At 43.3% G+C, this 19638-nt stretch overlaps 1 protein-coding gene across 1 annotated transcript in view; it reads right to left on the reverse strand.

Annotated features, from left to right (window-relative positions):
• The window catches only part of FOXK2 (forkhead box K2), a 45175-nt gene extending 27216 nt beyond the window's left edge, over window positions 1-17959 (reverse strand). Inside the window, exon 1 of the mRNA XM_066565673.1 lies at window positions 17466-17959. Within this exon, the coding sequence (XP_066421770.1) occupies window positions 17466-17959 (494 nt within the window). The remainder of the gene's footprint in view (window positions 1-17465) is intronic.
• Between the last annotated feature and the right edge of the window lie 1679 nt (window positions 17960-19638).

Raw genomic sequence — 19638 nt, forward strand, 5'->3', positions numbered from 1 at the left:
AATGCTGCTCTGAGGGTACCCTCAGACATTTTGCTGGGTGGGAATGCTGCTCTGAGGGCACCCTCAGACATTTTGCTGGGTGGGAATGCTGCTCTGAGGGCACCCTCAGACATTTTGCTGGGTGGGAATGCTGCTCTGAGGGCACCCTCAGACATTTTGCTGGGTGGGAATGCTGCTCTGAGGGTACCCTCAGACATTTTGCTGGGTGGGAATGCTGCTCTGCTGGAGGGCAGGAAGGTTCTGCAGAGGGACCTGCACAGCCTGGATCCAGGGGCTGAGACCAATGGTGGTGAGGTTTAACCAGGCCAAGGGCTGGGGCCTGCACTTGGGTCACAACAGCCACTGGGGCAGAGTGGCTGCAAAGTTCCTGGTGGAAAAGGTCCTGGAGGTAAACAAGAGCTGAACATCAGCCCAAGGAGCCCAGAAGGTCAATGGCACACGGCCTGCACCAGCCATGGTGGCCACAGGACACCCCTCAAATCTTGTGACCAGTTTTGGGCCCCTCAGCACAAGAAAGCCATTGTGGGGCTGCCCCATGTCCAGGGAATGGAGCTTTGGAAGGGGCTGGAGCACCAAGAGCAGCTGGGGGTCTCACCCTGGAGGAAAGGAGGCTCAGGGAACGAAGGACAGGACAAGAAGAAATGGCCTCAAGCTGTGCCATGGGAGGTTTAAGTTGGATATGAGGAATAATTTCTTCACAGAAAGGGTGGTCAGTGCCCAGCACAGGCTGCTGAGGGCAGTGGTGGAGTCACCATCCCTGCAGGGATTCAGATGACATGTGGTTGTGGCACTTGGGGACATGGGTTAGTGGTGACCTTGGCAGTGCTGGGTCAATGGCTGGACTCAATGACCTTGAGGATCATTTCCAACTAAAAAAATTCTATGATTCTATGAAATGCTATTAAAACCATGCTATCAACCTTTTATTAGTATCTTCCCATCTGGTAATGGAAAAAGTTGCACTCCTGACTTGACAGAAAACTAATCCCAAGCCTCTCCCCTTCCCTTCCCAGGGATTGTTTTTCAGGCCCACCAGTAAATTAATCTGGCTTGAGCACACAGCATGAACAGCAGAGCTCTCACACAGCACAGGGCAGGGCAGGACAGTTCTCCCAGCTCTGACTCCCAAGGAGTTTGTTTGAACTAACCTAGAAACCCAAGGGTTAGTTACAGTCTATCTGCAGGGCCTGAATTTTATTGAAAAGTATGGTTAAAACAAGGAGAAAGTGCTGTTTAAATGAACCTGTGCTACTGTAGAGATCTAATGTCAATGTTAAAAAAAGGCTTCTAAAAACAGGAACCATGAGAAGAATACTTTTAATTACTGCAAACCCTTGAAAAATCAAGTTTACCAGCATATTAAAATGAGAAGCAAAGTCTTGTGTAACAGTGTATCCTTTAACTCAATGCACTTCCAGGAGAAAACTGAATTTAAAAGAATAATCTATATAAAGAAGTATGCAATGCTAAGCCTGTTACCTACAGTGCACACAAATAACTATGAGATGATTCATTCTGAAAAGCTCACCAAGTCCAATTAATTTTGTGTCAAGCCTGATCCCATCCAAGAGGTAACACTCCCTAAAATGTTATGAAACACACAGTAAAGATGCAGTATATTTGTATGTACATTAAAGTTTTATCTACTGGTGCTCTCCAGAGCTCCCAGCCCATCAGGCTGGCTTGGTGCCTCACTCATTTTGTACCAGAATCCACAGCACAGAGCTGCTACAAATGAAGAGTCACAAGCAGTCTGGCAACTTGAGCTGTCATCAAAAATCAGTTTAAAATCAGAAAAGGCCTATGGAGTGTCTGCTTCACATCATTTATCTAACCAAAGATGACAAGGGATGAGGGAAAAACCCTGCCATTTCACAGATGTGAAACATAACAGTGAAAAATTGACACAGAGAAGAGGTATCACAGCTAACTAATGAATATAGACCAAGTCCCAGAAGATTAAGTGTAAGGTCATTTTATCTCTCAATTACAAGTTGAAAATAATCAGACTATTGATTATTTTGAATATTATTTTGATATTGAACCACAAATAACTGTGGCCTCCAGAGTTTCAATGGCCTTATCACAGGAGTTAACCTGGGATGGCATCCTAAGAGAATGAGCACAAACAAAATAGGGGTGGGGGTGGTGGAGAGAATTTTAGAAATACAGAATCAACAGCAAGAGTAGAAAAAATTAAAAAAAAAATAAACAAAAAAACCAACAAAGTAAAAAGGAAACAAAAGGCTCAGTGCTTGATACTGACAGAGGGGAGAAAACCTCTCAAAAATCAACAGCTTGTAACAAAAAGTAAATAATTCCTGGCCCAGGCTGGCTGGGGGCATGTGCTGGTCACATGTTCAGCGTGTGTTACTGGCAGCACTCCCCAGCATGTTCCATGTGGTAATGGCTGAAACATCCCCAGCTGAATGCGCTGCCTTCGGGGATCTGGGCAGCCCTGACCAAACACACACCGCTCCACACCAACTCGGCCTAATTCTGGCTCCCAGGTTATTTCTCCATACTCCAAACAATGCTTTGCTTGGCACTAACTCGCTTCAAGGCTTATATTAAATATAACCAGTGGTAGTGTGAAGCAACCTTTAGAAGCAGCAGGCTCAGTTTATCTAAGATTACATAAAATGACTTCTGTAGTGTCTGTGGCTCCTGGAGGCCACTCTGTGCACATCTGAACTGCTCAGCAGCTCTGAGGCTGTGCACAGCTCCTCTGGGCACCCAGCACCTCAAACACAGCAATACACAATGATGCCACCATGGCCCAGGTGACACTGAAAGGCAATGGTGATGTTTTAAGAGTCCAAAACATGGTGGGAGGGGAAAAACCTGATTCAGATGGAGTTCAAATATGTGACTTCAAACTCTTCTGTCAAAGCTGTACAAGAATGCTACTTCTGCTGCTGCCACAGGGATCTTTTGGGGAAGGATCACCCCCTCTGCTGCCCAAATCAGCCCTTTCTGCACCCAATATTAGATCCATTCACCTCCTCTTTAATACCTACCATGTGATATTTTCCTTTTAAATACCCCAGACTGATTGCTCCTTCCTTTGTATTTTTGTATTAAATCATTACCTGCACAAGTCAAATCCTGTCTCCATTTAGAACATCTTTAAGAGGGTTATTCTAATGACTTAAAGATGGTGTGAACCATCACAAGTATCTAAGGACCTTTTGGATATAAAAATAAAAGTCTCCCTCATTCAGTGAAGAACTTGCTAAGTCCAGCTGGTTTCTCTGAGTCAGACATTGTCAGTGTGTTCTCAGTCAGCAATTTATTGATCACAAAACATCCCTAAGAAAACATAGGGCAGTTGTATATATTCCCTTCTTTACATCTCCTGGGGAAAGCTGGAACAAGCAGCTCCCATAAAAACAAAACAGTCACAAAATGACCAAACTGTGCTGGAGAAACACACCCAGTAACCAATGCTTGTTTCCCTAACCAGAGCCCAGGGATATCCCAGCTGAAGTGTAATGTCACTGCAACAGGCTCCCAAACCCCCTGGGCCTTACCTACATTCATCTGAGAGTAATTAACCCTAAACTACTTAGATAGACCTTCCAGATAAGGAATTCTACTGGAAGAACAAGAAAACCACCAAACGCTGTAATATCAAATGTTGTTGCAAAAAGAACAAGTTGCAGAAGCAAGAGTTTCCTTGGGGATGAGGCACACCAACAGCTTTCAGTAAAAGAATGGAATCAGAGCCTGAGTATGATGAGAATTACCAAAAACACATCCTGCCTCCCAAACCAAGAGACCCAGCTCACACATTCCTACACTGCCATCTCCCAGGTTCATTTCCACAACATCAGGATTTTTTTCTTTTTTTATTTCCAAAGCTGTGGAAAAGCCTGATTTTTACAACCAACATTTTTGATTAAACCACCTTACTCAGTTTTCTTCTCCCAGTAGTCAGTCACACTCTCCCACACTCTGGTTATTTTGTATTCCATGTAACCATGCTTTCCAGCTCTTCAGATGAAGCTCCATTATTTTATGGCACACTTTTCAGCACCACTGCAGCTAACTCAAAGAACACACATAGACAAACACAAATAATCTTTCCTTCAGCTACCATTAAACCAAAATAACTTTAAAACCCTACCCCAAACTTAAAACTTCTACAGAATTTTATTTTATCCTTCTGCCTGAGGGTTGAATTATTTATATTCAGATGCTTCTTTGACTCTTTTGCAAGGCTTGCATGCTTCTTTTCTTTAAAGGCTTCAAACCACCCAGTTTGCTGATAGCCCTAGATAAGAGTGAATAACCTCACGTAAGAATCTTGAGTACTTACTAGTCCACAGCAGAGCAAACTTATTTATAGCTAAGTAGCAAGCTGGGGTTAGTGATCTCTTCCAGGCTCAACAATCTTCCAACCTCAGAATAACCAGCCCATAAAACAAGCAGGGCTGTTTCACTCCTGACAGGAAAGTCAACATCTGTGTACAAGGGTGTGCTGGCAGATGAGTGCTCTGGCTGCCTGCACTGCAGGAGACAGCAAAAGCCATTCATAACAGGCCAAAATTCAGGAAGGAAATTAAAAATCTTCAGCAGGAGTTGCTTTGAATTTACCTTGTATGTTTAAACGGAGATAGGTGGAAGGATCTGAGCTCTCCTCCCAACTGTGAATGAGGTTTTTAATTTTATCTTGTGAAGGTTTAACAATTAGTGCCAATTTTTTCTGTCTGAGGTAACATTCCCTATATCCTGTGATGCAGTTAAGGAAAAACTACTGTATAAGAACACAGCATCTTAGGCTACCAAAAAATCTCAAAAAAGAAAACAAAGGAAAAAATTAAGAAAATAGTATATTTTTAAAAGCTCTAACAGACTTCTGGCAGAATCTCAGTTCTAATGACATTTTGTTACAGAAAAGGTGAATATTCATAGACTAGTTGCATTTCTCAGCTTTATGGGCAGACCGATACCAAGAAAAGGTTTTAACAACAAAGGCTTGAATCTCAATTTAAGAGGATAAACAAAACAACTGAAGTTCTCCTGTGGTTTTTACCTATTGCATCTCTTTCCTGTGCTGCCACACGCGCCCGTCACGTGGCCATTTTAACTGAAACACTGTGGTTTCCAAGTCCTAAATGTCTGTGTTCATTATCAATATCTAGAAAGCTGAATAATATTGTACCCAACCACAAACTGTAGAGCCCACCCTACACTGAGACTTCAGCCCTGCATTCATTTCAGAACCTGCATTCCCAGCAGAGGGGAACCACCTCAAACTGCTGCATTTGTTCTTCCACCCTGATGCAGCTGCAAAAGTGCAGCCAGGATCTTGATGGTGTCATGGAGAGTAGGGCTGCATGAGGATGCATTTCATCATTCTGTGAGAATCTTACCACCCAATCTAGTCATTTTAATAAAGTTCAGAATAAGTGCACCCTCTTCAAAGCAGGATTTTGGTAGCATTTGAACACAGAGTCAGTGTTTGCCTTGCAGCTCCTAATGCTACTAAAGGCAAAAATGTTCAGTAATATGAAAGGGCAGAGAGGACCAAACCACCAACCCCTCCACCTGATAAAAAACCCTCCTGGGTCACACCACACAAGTGCTTTGGCTGGTTTCTCCAAAATAAGTGTATTGAGTGATGACCACGTCAGGCAGATCAGACAGAAACACCTCCAGACCCTTATCTGAGCCTAACCCAGCCACACCCAGGACATCCACACACCCAAGGAAAGAAAACAACTCAGTCCTTGAACACCTCTTTGCTTCATGCATTATTTATTTACTGCTTTCATCTGTGGAAATGATAAACAGGGTTTTGACTGACGATCATTTGAGGAACTCTCTCCTACCAACCTCTGTCAGCATCCAAGCCCACCAAACACTGCACAGAAATGAGGGCTGGTGGTTGTTACCATCTGCTCCTCCTGCAAGGATGGGTCTCCTGAAATGCTGAACCTCATCAGCCCTGGGAAAGGCTCAGAGTGGGGGTGAGCAGGCAGCTCCATCAGAGCAGGAAGCCCATGCACAGCTACTTGCAAGCCTGCTAGCCAAGTAGTTTTGGAAGGCAGGATCAACTCCACTGAATTATGATGATTTTCCCTTTGATGGTGGCACTCTGGATTTGCTGTCCTGCATAAAGAAGCAAAAGCTCTCTCCAAATCACACCTTTGTTTGAGATGTTTCTACAACCTATCAAGCTGAGGCCCTCAAAAGACACCACAGGAAAACCAAATCGCATGGGAGCTACCTGAATTGTCAACTTCAGCACATTTCTGTATTTCCTGAAAAAGCACTATCCCATACATGCAGCCCCTGCAATGAAGGCATGTAAAAGTCAGTGAAGTTTTTACAATTCTCTTCAAAATAATGCTTTCCTTTCAGGCAGTCCATACAGAATGCTGCACAAACTCCAGTCACTCACCTGCCTGCCTTTCAGACAGAGGAGTCTTTGAGATAAAAGGGGTTTTTTGGGACCCACACACACTACAAACAAAAACCACATCTAATTTTTTTTTTAAATACCATTTACCTGCACTATACCCGTAATGTTCAATTTTTCCTAGAGCTTGTAACTCCACTACTGCACAATATACCAGCAATTGGAACAGTGACCTATGGAGCAAAGCCTGGATTTTAGGCAGGAGCCAAGCTGATTTAATACATGGAATGCAACCATCCATTAACTCTGTCCTCTGCTATGAGATGATCCACAGCCAAGGAACCCATACCCCTTTTTCTTTCATGTTTTCTCTGTGTATTCACATTTTCAGAGAGATAAAAACAGAGAGCCAGAAAGCACAGATTAACCAAAAGTATGATACCATCAATTATGTCAGCATCCTGTCTACTTAAGGTTAACCTTTTAATTTTTTTTTTTAATTTAACATATCCCTTTACCAAAAGGCATGCTGTCACTGAAAGATTTTTACATTACGCTGCAAGTACCTTTTTAGTACACCAAAATTAGTTTTGGTCTTTCACTGTTTCAAACCCTTCTTTTCCTTTGCATTTTTATTTCATATAGCATAAACAGCTCCTATAACTGCAACTCCTTACTGTACAATTCCACAAGTCCCAGCCAGCTGACTGCTGCCCAAAGGCTGTGCAGGCCCACCATGTACTCCACTGCCTGCCAGAACTCTCTGTGAGCCACTTCAGTGCAACAGCAAAGCACCCAAAAATAGCAAAAAAAGCAGAGAGCAGCAGCATCTGGACATCTGAGGAGCTCCAAGGCCAGCCCAACCTGCACCAGGAGCACTGCAGAAAACAGGACCTGCCCTCCTGAGCTCCACTGCAGCAGCACTGAAACCCTGGATTAGCTCAGATGCTCAAAGCACAGCCCAGTTTCCCAAAATGTGGGACCCCAGATCCTTCTGAATGACATTTCCCCAATGAAATATCCAAGTCTGAGCCTCCTTACACTACATGAGGTTAATGATCATATTTCTAATAACAATTGTATTGCTTCTGAGGCTCAGCCCTTAAACTTGAGATGATCTTCCTCTTCCATCTCTGCCCAACCCTCCCAGCTCAGCCCTTCACTTCTCTTCACACAACTACAAACCCCAGAATATCCTGCCCATGTTCTGAAGCAAAACACCTTGGGCCTGTGTCCTCACCTCTTCCATGTATAAACTGAACTCCCCTCTTCCACTTCTCGAATTTCTGTGGGGTGTGATGTTAAAATTCATCACAGAATATCCCAAGTTGGAAGGGACCCACACAGATCAGAGTCCAACTCCTGGCCCTGTTGTGGCAACCCCAACAGTCCCACTGTGTGCCTCAGAGCATTTCTCCTCTTTGCCATGATTTTTACTTACTTAAATAACCAGTTTGCTCTGATTCAAATTTAAACTTAGCAGACAATTTCATGTGAATAAATTCACCCTTCTCTAAGCTGTACTCATTTTAAAATCTTATTTCTCTGTCCCCTTCCTTGCTCTGCAGGCCTTTTTCACCTGCCTAGAAAGGTCAGAAGATTGCAGAATCACCCAAGGAGGGAAATTCTTTTCTGTAAGAGCCAGCTTCCATCATTTATCCTTTCCAACTAGTTCCCTTGTGTGTTTACTACACTGATTATAACCAACAGAAATATATACAATAATATATGTAATAGGTGCATAATATACAATTCTATATATAATTGTATTACATATATATATAATTGCATTGTATATATATATATATAAATAAATATATATATATATATATAATATATATATAATATTTATCTGTCTAATACTACAGAAGAGTATAAACTACATGTCTAGGCCTTGCCTGCTCAAGTTATATTCTGCCTAGAACACCCAAATATGTCCAGAGGACAACATAAAGTGATAAATGAATTTTTTCCTGTATTCTCAGTTCTAAAAAACAACAAAGAGAACATTAAACAAACAAACAAAAGCTGGCTAACTGTGTTTATATCTTCATAAACAATCAGACTTTCACCTTACAGGAGTAAAACATGCATTGTACACTGTGCTAAGCATCAACATTTCAGCTATAGCTTTTTGAGGAAACTGATGCTTCAAAGGAAGTTAAACTACTTTTTCCCAGCTGTGACAGGGAAAAAAGGAAGCCAAGAAGGAAAAGGGTAGGCAAAATACCTGCTCCCATTCTGGAACACGTCAGTGAAAATCAGAATTTAAAAATAACTTCTATCAATAAATTATATCATCCACACCATTTCTGAAGCAGAACCATACATTTAATCTTCATTTAAGTAATCAAAAAACTTGAATTCAAGTTCACTACAAGATGCAAAGACCTTTTCCATTATACACTAGCCTGATTTCTTATCAAGACAAGAATTAAGTGGTTTATACCCCATGAGCTGTATCTAAGACTTAATCAAAGAACAAAAATTTTCACTGAATCACTTTTATATTACACAAAAATTATCTCTGAAACTGTACAGTGTCCTCCAATCTGAAGAGTATGGCACAGTGAACAAAAGCATCAACATCAGTGTGAGAACAGCACTGGCAAGTGGAAATAAACAACCAACTGGATGTTTGATGCTTTAGAAGCAATTTTAATTTCAAACCAAGACAAATATTGACTCTTTGTTAAAACACACAATCAAATGGTCTCTTGCTATAACCCCATGACAGTTTATTAAAAAAGACTTGCAGAGGAAGTAAAGAAGCTTCAGCTTTACCTGCTGGAACCCTAAGCCATGTCATGTCACCCAGCCATACCTGCTCTGCACTGGGGCTTATTTTTGATATATTTCTATCAAAATGTATATATTTATATATATTTTTTTATATATTTATATATATATTTATCTATAAAAGGTTGTTTTTGATATATTTATCAGAGGAAGATGGTGAGATAGATATCCCAGTACTCCTGAAAGCAACAGAGCTTCATTCAAACGTTGACAATTCAGTTTACAGCCTCTGCTTTCACACCTGAGTGTGATCCATTAGAGAGCCTTCAGTACTCTCATTCAGCCCCATAAAAACCAACCCAGGCACCCCACAGTCCTTTTGAATAAACAAACATACTGAACCCCTTTTGTCCCCCACTTTTTAGGACTTCTTCCAACCTTCAATTCCTTTTAGCACCCCTCCAGTTCAATCCTGGCAGTTTTGCCAGATCCTTTACCACAGATTTTATTCCAGAGTGATGTGAAGCTCCAGCAGCAGATGCCACTCCCCAGTTTCCACAGAGTCATCACATCAGTGCCTGGACACATCATCTCAGAGCAGCTTCTCAGGATCCCTCTGCAGTCATGGCTTTCACTCTACTGCTACTTTTCAGAACAGTTTTCCACCCTATAGCTCTGCCCTCTGTACTTTTCCAGATGACACACTTTTGGGGTTTATTAAATTGATTCATTCTATTTTTTTTGTCCTCGTTATTTGTGAGGACAATGTTTACAACACTGTAAATATTTATCAGTAACTGCATTCACTCCAGATCACCACAAAAAATCCAGTAGTGATCAGGTATTTGTACTCATGATTCAGCACTAAGCTGCACATTATCCCAAGCAGTCTGTGCATCACATTATTCCAACCAGCCTGTGCATTCCAGAAGTTCTGCTGTTGGGAATACAGACATTGTTTCAATATGGGATTGTAGTTACCTGAAGCACTTTATACAGTTACAGCTATGCCCATCCCAGAGAACCCACATGGCCAAGGTGCTGAGCACTCTGATCCAACACTGAAGTCACTTCTGCCTTCAGCCAGCCTTTGGCTGCAGCTTCCTTCTGTAATTCTTCAAGTTAAGCCTTAAACCAGCACTGAATTCAAATTAATTCCAGTCAACTTTATACTAATTTTGTTCCACTTCATAACACCCTGATAATGACAGGACTCTGGCATTTTTACTTTACTGCTCTGGCTCTCCAAACTCTCAATTCCATGCACATCCTTGTCCACAGGAGCTTCCTTGCTGGGGTCAACATGAATGTTTGGATCAGCGTGGACAGAACTGTTTGCCAATCTCCTCATGGTTTTCATTTCATTTGCTGCACATGGACAAACAAAAAGGTGGTGTGTTCATATTAATATTTATTAAGACACTCTGAAATTTTGAATACTGAAATTTTTCCTTCCAGCATACACAGACCCTGCTTTGTGCAAGGTTCTGCTTGGCAGCACCTGAGAGGACAGAGCAGCACGTGCAGGGGCTGCAGCAGAATCCCACAAACACCCACAAGTGTGAAAAAACAAACTCCAGCCATGCACAGACCTTCTCATCCCTACAAAAAATGATGTGTCAAAAAATCTGCACCAGCTCTGCAACTCACTGAAAGCTCAGCTCCCTTCAGTGAGGGAATCTTAACTGGAGAATGGAACATTTATTTCCTGTACCATCCAAAGTGGAATAGCCGCAGAATAAATATGGTTCCTCCCCTCTGACTGCTTTATCTAGGTCAAAAAACTCCTTAAAGGCAGGAAGTCGCAGGAAACAAATGTCACTACACATCAACTTTTTATCATGAAAACAAGCAAGGCAGCAGATAAACCCACCACCTTCCCAGGATTTCAGCACAGACAGCAGCCTATTAGTGAACTGTTGTGAAAAGTCCTTCTAACTGCAAAAGCCATGGCCTCACACCACGGGACAAATACGTGGTTTTCTTTGAAATTATATTTTTCCCTGTATTTTTCATAATTTTATATAAGTTAATGGGACTTGAGATGTCTTGAAGAGTTGCTGCATTTACTGAAAAATACAGCAAATAAGAAGCATCATCTTATTTTGAATAGCTCAGGCATGACTGTAAATAACCTTTTGCTTTGTCCATGACAATTGCACATGCTGAAAAAAATAAAAAGAAAAACCCAACAGCAGCAGAACTCCTCCACAGCAGAATTATTCTCTAAAACACATCTCCTTTCATGAAGGAATAATATTTGTAAGTGCCCTTACCTAATTATAAGCAAATTAATAACACACATTTATTTTGAAAAGACAGGGTGAAAGATTAACTTATTATCTTTATTAGCTCATTTAACTTACTACTTTTGCTATTAAGTGTATCATCCCACTCAAACATGGCACCTTGGTATTTTGATTTAATCAATGCAAAGAATTATTTAATTTGCATATCTCTAACCTCATTATGAACTGAAGGAAAAATCTCAAAACTCTCTTTCGACCGCAGATTCTTGGAACAGACAGTTTTAACACTGACTTTGCACCTCTAAACCAAAATGACACTAATTTGCTTCTGTCATAGAAATTTACAGGAAATTTACAGACTATAAAGTTTGTAATATTCATAGAATTACACAAAAAATCTACTTCCTCCTATGGCTACCTACAGGTGTAAGAACATTTGTAGCATCAGTAGAATTTGGTAAGGATGTTTCATATACATATCAATCATACCAACAGAAAAAGCATATCGAGGGCAAATTAATCCAAATATAAACTGTTTAAGCTTTACCTCAATTACCTGATTGGTGTCTGACATTTTGCAACACTGCTTTATTAATAAAATTTAAAAAATCACTCAGAAGGTGTGTGTAACTGAGAGGCAAATATGAAAAAAAGATGACAGAAACAACTGTAACACAAATTATTACTATAGAAACTTCCCGCTCATCTCTATTTTCATTTCAAATCATATGTGCTCTACCTTCCTCCTACACTCCTCTTCAATCAGATCTGCTAAAGTGAGAACACTGCTTCTACTGAGCTTGACATTTGCAAATCCTACTTTAAAGTAACCAAAAACCCACCTATAAACACAGCCCTGCTGACCTTATTAGTCACTATGGCACAGGACCAGTAAATAAAAGTTTCTGGAGTCTGAGTCTGTCAAGTCACAGCCAAGTCCAATGTTCCTTAGTTTCATGCTCTGAGGTAATTTGCAATTGATAGTTTTATTTGTAATTGATAGTTTTTATCTGTAATTGATAGTTTGTATCTGTAATTGATAGTTTTTCAGCTGCTGTGGAGCTCCAAACACACCCCTGAACACAAATCAGCCCCAAAGTGTCCCCAGCTTTCAGGCAGCTGTCACCCTGAGGAGCCCCTGCCTCTGTCAAAGTGGTGTCAGGGAAGGGAGAAAGCAGGTGCCCCATGGCCTGAGGGACTTACAGCACTGCCAGATATATTCACACCAATTCCTTGAAGCATGTGTTTTGTTTGATTGCTCAAAGTATCTGTTTATTCATAGGAAAAGCTTTAGAACATAAACCAAAACTCAAACCCAAGCAATGCATGTTCTGAGGTAACTTGTAATTGATAGTTTTATTTGTAATTGATAGTTTTATCTGTAATTGATAGTTTTTTACCTGCTGTGGAGCTCCAAACACACCCCTGAACACAAATCAATGCCAAGGTCTCCCTCTCCCCAGCAGCTGTGACCCTGAGGAGCCCCTGCCTCTGTCAAAGTGGTGTCAGGAAGGGAGAAAGCAGGTGCCCAAGGCCTGAGGGACTTACAGCACCCTGCCAGTACAGACTGCAAAATATATTCACACCAATTCCTTGAAGCATGTGTTTTGTTTGATTGCTCAAAGTATCTGTTTACTCATAGGAAAACCTTTAGAACATAAACCATAACTCACACCCAAGCAATGCATGTTCTCCCTTAGCTACCGTGGAACAGTACCCAAGGAAATGTCATGATCCCTTCACCTCCATGTGACATGTTAAGCCAAACCACAGATGTTTCCAGTGAGAAATTTCCATGGAGCACATGTACAGTCACAGCTCCAACCACACAGACATCACAGCTTTGCACATGATTTAAATAACTGCAATTAGATGACAGAAAAAGTGCACTGATATATTTGAGGCTCTTTACAATCTGTTTCCTGGACAGGTAACACTGCACATAATAAAGTTTTCCAAAGAATTGACTCAGGGAATAGATACACTTGATCCTTGTTCAGAATCGACCAGCTTTCATCAGCAGGAGAACTTCTACTGCTTAAAGGCAGCAATAACCCCAGCTTGTAGTTCCAGACTACAAAACCAAGCTAAAATTATTGATTCAGCCCTCTGTATTACCAGGAGGAAAATCAGAGGAATCCAAACAAATTAAATTTTAGTTTTCAGCTACACAGGTTTAATTTAGGATTAGTCAGGAAACGTTATGCTAAAGTAAAACGTACTTGATGTCATTTACTGTAAGAGCACCCACACTTAGTAATGTAAAGAAGTCTGCAGAATGAATGACAGAATGGGAGAGTTATTTACTGTCTCTTACTAGAAAAGAGCTTCAGTTGGATCAAATGAAATTACCAGGCATCAGGTTCCAAAAACTCAGCAAAAAGAGGTATTTTTCCCAACATGGGCTCCAATTACTTTGCAGAATTCACTATCCAAAGACACTGTGGATAGAGGAGGTTTACCCAAACTCAACTACTAAAAAAAGAGAGAGGAAAAAATGCAAACAGTAAATAATTTTAACTCAAGAAGAATTGAACTCTGACTTTGGATCCAAAAGAATAACCAAGCAAAACACAACTATTTGTATTAATCCATTTTTATGCTCCTTCCTGGGCATCTGCTACTGACCACTCCTGAAGGCAGGTCATGGACTAAATGCATCTGTGACCTGACTTAAAAATGCTGCTCCTATGTTCATGGCATCTTGTTTATGAATCACAAATTACTTCCACAAAAGCAAAACCAAAAGTACTGACTAAAATACAAAATCTATGGGTTTGTCAAAATGAGTAAGGCTGCCTCAGAACAGTGAAGTCCAAGATGTCCTGAGTTCTGTGAATTCAAAGGCCAATGCACAAAGCACATCCAGAAACCCAAAAATCAAACCAAAACAAAAGCACTCCTTCAGAGCAAAGCTGTACCCAGAAGTCTGTCTGTTTTTCCAGCTGTATCAGTTACATCTGCCTGGAATCCTGCCTCTCCAAAAGCTGTACACAACAGCTCTGACAACAACCGCTGCTCTGCCCAGCACAAAAGGTATTTATCCAGCCAAGTACCTCCAAAGCAAATATTGATGTTGTGATTTACCTAGCAATATATCCAATCAATGCTTTCACTGAAGGCAGGGGAAATTCCACAGGCAGCAAATGAAAGCAATTAAAAAACGTGAACTTTAGGAACTGGAGAGGGACAGTCTGTGCATCTCAAAGGTGGCTGTAGAAATATTCATTTCTTGGTTTGATCTCAGTGTCTTGAGCAGGAGCCTCTGCAACCTCTTTCATCCCATGTGTGCCATGACATTGACAGGAGAGCTCCTTGCTGGACACACTCAAAAATGGCTTTTTTCTCCCCACCCCCGCTTGATTCAGCTCACAAGACGACAGCTGGTTTGTACATACACAAGGAGGGATGGGAGTCTGTCAAGAACTGCAAAAACAAAAACACACTTCCCACTGCTATTACCTCCTGCTTGATAACTTCAACATTTGAATTGCCAGTAAGGCTTCCAGGGAGCATTAAAAATAGCAACCAGAACACTTATCTTAAGGCACAGTAATTCCATGTTTCATGACATTTCTATCTGCAGAAAAAAGATGCCTTTATTACAGGTAAGTGTATACTCTAACATTAATCATTTAATTTCCCCAGATGTTTAAAATGTGTGTTTTTCAGGAGACTACCAAGGTGCATTGCTGTTTTTTCCTTGCAAAAACAATGAGTTCAGTAATATTATTAATGCAGTCAAATTTAAACACTGTGCTGAAACAAAAAAAGGCCAAGGACACTGGAACTATATACAATTATTAGTGACAGGCAAATAAGAGATTTAAAGTCTGTAAGAGTACTGTACTTGGCACCTTTTTAAGTCACTATTAATCAGACAAAACAGAGATGGACCCCCCATCTTTGGTCTCCAGGATCACTTCAAAACAAACAGAAGGACAGGCCACCCTAATTTTTTCAACTTCACCTGCCATTAAAATTTCCGATGATTGTGAAGTCATAGGCAAAGCATATTTATTACTGGCAACAGAGGAGGATTAAAGAACAGCAAAAATAGATCTGGTGATTACTTGAGCTGGAGGCTGGCAATCATCAATCTTGAGCTCACACCAAAACCACTTTCTTTCCCATCACACTTCAACCATTAATTAATGTTTACATTATACTGAAGTAATTAAGTTTGACCCTTAAAATCCAGGAGACCACCTTCAGTGTGACCAATTAAATCTACAACAACACTCAAGAACAGGACTACAAACAATATTAGTCATCAGCAAGCACTTCCTAAAAGGAGACAGTACCTTGAACTTGCCTGAAGACTTCTGTTCAAAAAAACCAGCTTTGCAAATAATGAAACTACTATTTCCCCATTCAACCCAGCAAGACTCGTGTTTTAGAAACAGGTTTGTTTTTAACAAAGCAACAAAGTAGCAGTGTTAATCACCAGTGTAACTCTGGGGCTGCAGACTCTTCCTGCCCTCCAAGGTGATGCTCACCCCGCTCCAGCTCCTGGCCAGGGGCACCTTTGATTTACTGGTCCACATCTCCAATTTGTAACCAGGGGATAACCACTCGCAGCAGCTCTGGGAACTGTGTGTGCACAGCCCAAGGAATGGTGGCACCTCTGAACACAGCAAATGCCAGCTCCTGCACCACCACCCACGTGTTCACCGGCGAAGAAATTTTAACTACACACAACTTTTCATCATTGTTCAATAAAAAAGTGAGACAAAAAATCCTTCTGAATCTTCTTTCCACTTGAAAAGTGACACTGATGGAAAGAACTAGAATAAATTACAAATCAGTGGACAGCATGAAGAAGTACTTCTTTTTTCCTCTTTTAAATGTTTCCTCAGGTAACATTTAAAAGAATGTTACCGACTCAATTACTCCAACTAATTCTAGACTGTTTGAAATCAACATAGATCATGCACAATTGTGCTTACAAATAGTATATTATACTGCAGTGCTTATAAAGAAAAAAGTATTTGATCTGCATTTCATAAAGGCGTTAGATTAAAATACAGATTAACCATATGCCAAATAATTATTAATATTAAAAGCAGAAAGCAAAAATAGAACTGACAGTTAAAGGTCAAACAAGTCCTCCAACTATATCCAGGACTACACACTGGCACTGTTCAAGCCCTTCAGAATGAGCATTTCCTAGAAAGCAGCAAGGTAAGACAATTTGATTTTCAGAGAGAAACCAAGTGACACAACTAACATTAGGCCGACAGAGCAGAAAATACACACCATCAATATCCTGACCATAGTTTAAAAGCTCATAGGGCATTCAGGCTGTGTCACTGATGGCATGTGCTTTATAAAGGCACAGCACTCGTAACGTCTGAGGTATTTCTTAGTCAAGGAAGCTAAAATACACTAAACCAAAACACTTTCACTTTTCCTACATGTGACTCCTCAGAGCACAGATCACTTATTTACAGTTCAACACAGCCTTAAATGTCGGGGGCAGGCCTCACGTATTGCCCTAGAAAATCATTTTGCACAGACAGTTAATGTTTGGTAATGGCAAAGGAATGTATTACCGTTTAAAACCTCTTAATACATTTGCTGTCACGTAACGAAAACACTTTAAAACGCTAAGGCCAGCAGAAGCATTTCACGTGGATGATTCAGTTTAGCCATCAGAATAAACGTTCGAATTAGGCAAAGCAGCAGAAACTATCACCAAAACCAGAACAAGCCCCCGGTTGTGCCAAAGCACCGAGGGGGCTGCAGGACTCCCGCAGCCAGCCCGGGGCCGTGCAGAACCGCCCGCCCGGTTCCCCTGACACCCACGAGCAGCGCCCGGGCTGTCCCCGGTTCTGTTGGCCAGCCCGGGGCCGTGCAGAACCGCCCGCCCGGTTCCCCTGACACCCGCGAGCAGCGCCCGGGCTGTCCCCGGTTCTGTTGGCCAGCCCGAGGCCGCTCCAGCCCGCGCCGGGCGCTCCGTGCGGGGGAAGGACACGGCGGAGGGCACGGCGGCGGTGCCGGGCGGTGCCGGCGGAGGCGCGGGCAGGACGGGGCCGCTCTCGCCTGTCACACGCCATGTGCACCCGCGGCCTCCGGCGGGCCCCGCAGCGCCGGCCCCGCGTACTCACACTCGCGGCAGCTGCAGCGGCGGCGCCCCGCGCCGCTGGAACACGCCGTCCACGAACACGCCGTTCTTGCCGAGGCAGCGCAGGTAGAAGTCGCCCCCCGCTCCGCCCGCCGGGTCTCCCTGCGGCGGGGGCGGCGGCCCGTCCGCGCCGGCCGGCGGCGGCGGGGGCGCGGCGGTGAAGATCTCGAGGTGGCGGCGGGAGATGAAGCTGGAGTGGCCCATGCTCACGTCCACCGAGCCCTGCGACGAGTTGCGGCCGATGGTCACCGAGCGCTTCTTCATGAGGTACTCGAACTCCCGGCCCTCGAGCCGCGCCACGGCCGCCGCCGCCGCCGCCGCCGCCATCTTAGCGAGGGACGAGCGAGGCGCGGCCCCGCCCGCACCGGCCCCGCGCCGGCCCCGCACACAGCAGGGAACGGGGCCGCGCACCCGGCCCTGACGCAGCCACGCGCTGATTGACAGCGCGCGGGGCCAATGCGCGGCCCGCACGCCCATGGGGCTACGGCGGCGCGGCCAATGGCGAGCGGCGCCGGCCCCGCACGTCCGAGCGTCGGCGCACGAGCGCAGGGGCGCGGCCCGGAAAGCGCGGAGCGGAGCCGCGCGCGGGGAGCGGGGCGGAGCTGCCCCGGCGGCACCTCCCGCCCGCCGGCCGTGAGGGGAGGAGAAGGACGGGAGGGGAGGGACGGAGCCGGCTCCGGGACGGCCGCCCCTGCCGGCCAGGTCCCCGCAGCTCCTGCCCTGCCTCTCGGGCACCTGCAGCCTCCGGCGGGGATCCGGGCCCCGCACCTGCTGTCCGCAAGCAGCGCCCTCAGGAACGGCACCGGGCGCGGGAGGAGAGGGAGAAGAATGGAAAATTTAATAAATACAAGTAGACGAATAGTGCTAGAGGGTTAGCAAGAACCACTAGGAGAGTAACTGCTCAAATTTAGCCTCAAAACACCGTATTATTAACAAATAATAAAACTAAAACTAAAGTTTGACGTGACAGCCTTGTGAGGGTGATGTTAAAGCTAAAGGTAACTCCGCCCTGTCAGAGTTTTGTAACATGCATGGAAAAGCAGCAGAGTGTTTCAAATGCCCAGGTTCCAGGCAGGGCACGCTGTGTCTGTGCACACAGCTCGGCTCAGCCCCACTTTTCTCAGAGGAACCAGGGCACAAGGAGGGAGTGACCTGACACGGCACCCAGACACCGAGTGCTGGGTGTCACTGCTCCGAGGGCACGGCACACAGCGGCAATGGCACGGGTGACAGCATGGAAACACTCAGCGAGACCCCACAGCATCGCTCTGACCTGAAAACGGCACAGGCTACCAAAAAAGATGGCATGAATTTTACACAGTTCAACAAATACAGCATCTGCAATGAAAATATTATACCTGATCCAAATACTCATTGTTACAGGGACAAATACAGCATCTGCAATGAAAATATTTTACCTGATCCAAATACTCATTGTTACAGGGACCAGGCACTGTCAAAACTGAAAAGTAAACAGTTAAACACGTTTGGCTATAAACTGTGAAGAGGGTGCTAAAATGTATTCATGCTTATTTACCAACATATGCACTGCAAACGTGTCACCGTAACAGCTCCATAACCTCACCATGGTTTGCTGAGAAAAGGGTTGTGTTGGTTGGGGTTTTTACAGTACTGAAGCTCACAATTATTTATTAATAAAAATAACTGCCCAGAGAAGCGGTGGCTGCCCAATCCCCAGGTGTGTTCAAGGCCAGGTTGGATGAGGTTTGGAGCAGCCTGGTCTGGTGGAAGGTGTTTCTGCCCATGGCAGGAGCATGAACTTTAGGTCCTTTCTGACCCAAACCATTCTGTGAATCCAAAAGGCATTAAACATTTTTACACTTCAGCCAAAAACCAGTCAGCCTGCTAACAAACATCCAGCAGTCAAGTTGAAATTGAAACTTTTGGGTTTGCACATTTGAGTCAACAGATCTTCAACTGTAGAACTATTTTGTGAATGCTTAGGAACAGAATATGGTACCTGCTACCTGCAAAGTGATGGCAAACCTTAGTTTTACCCTTAGGATTGTATCAGCAATTCTTATAGGCAGCTACAACACAATTCCATACTGGTTCAGTCCATTTACACAATCTCATATGCACAGCAGATGCAGTAAAATATAGCAACAGTTTAGAGCTTTGGTTTCTTTTACAGA

Source organism: Molothrus aeneus, chromosome 25 (genome assembly GCF_037042795.1).
Source record: "Molothrus aeneus isolate 106 chromosome 25, BPBGC_Maene_1.0, whole genome shotgun sequence".
Lineage (NCBI taxonomy): Eukaryota > Metazoa > Chordata > Aves > Passeriformes > Icteridae > Molothrus > Molothrus aeneus.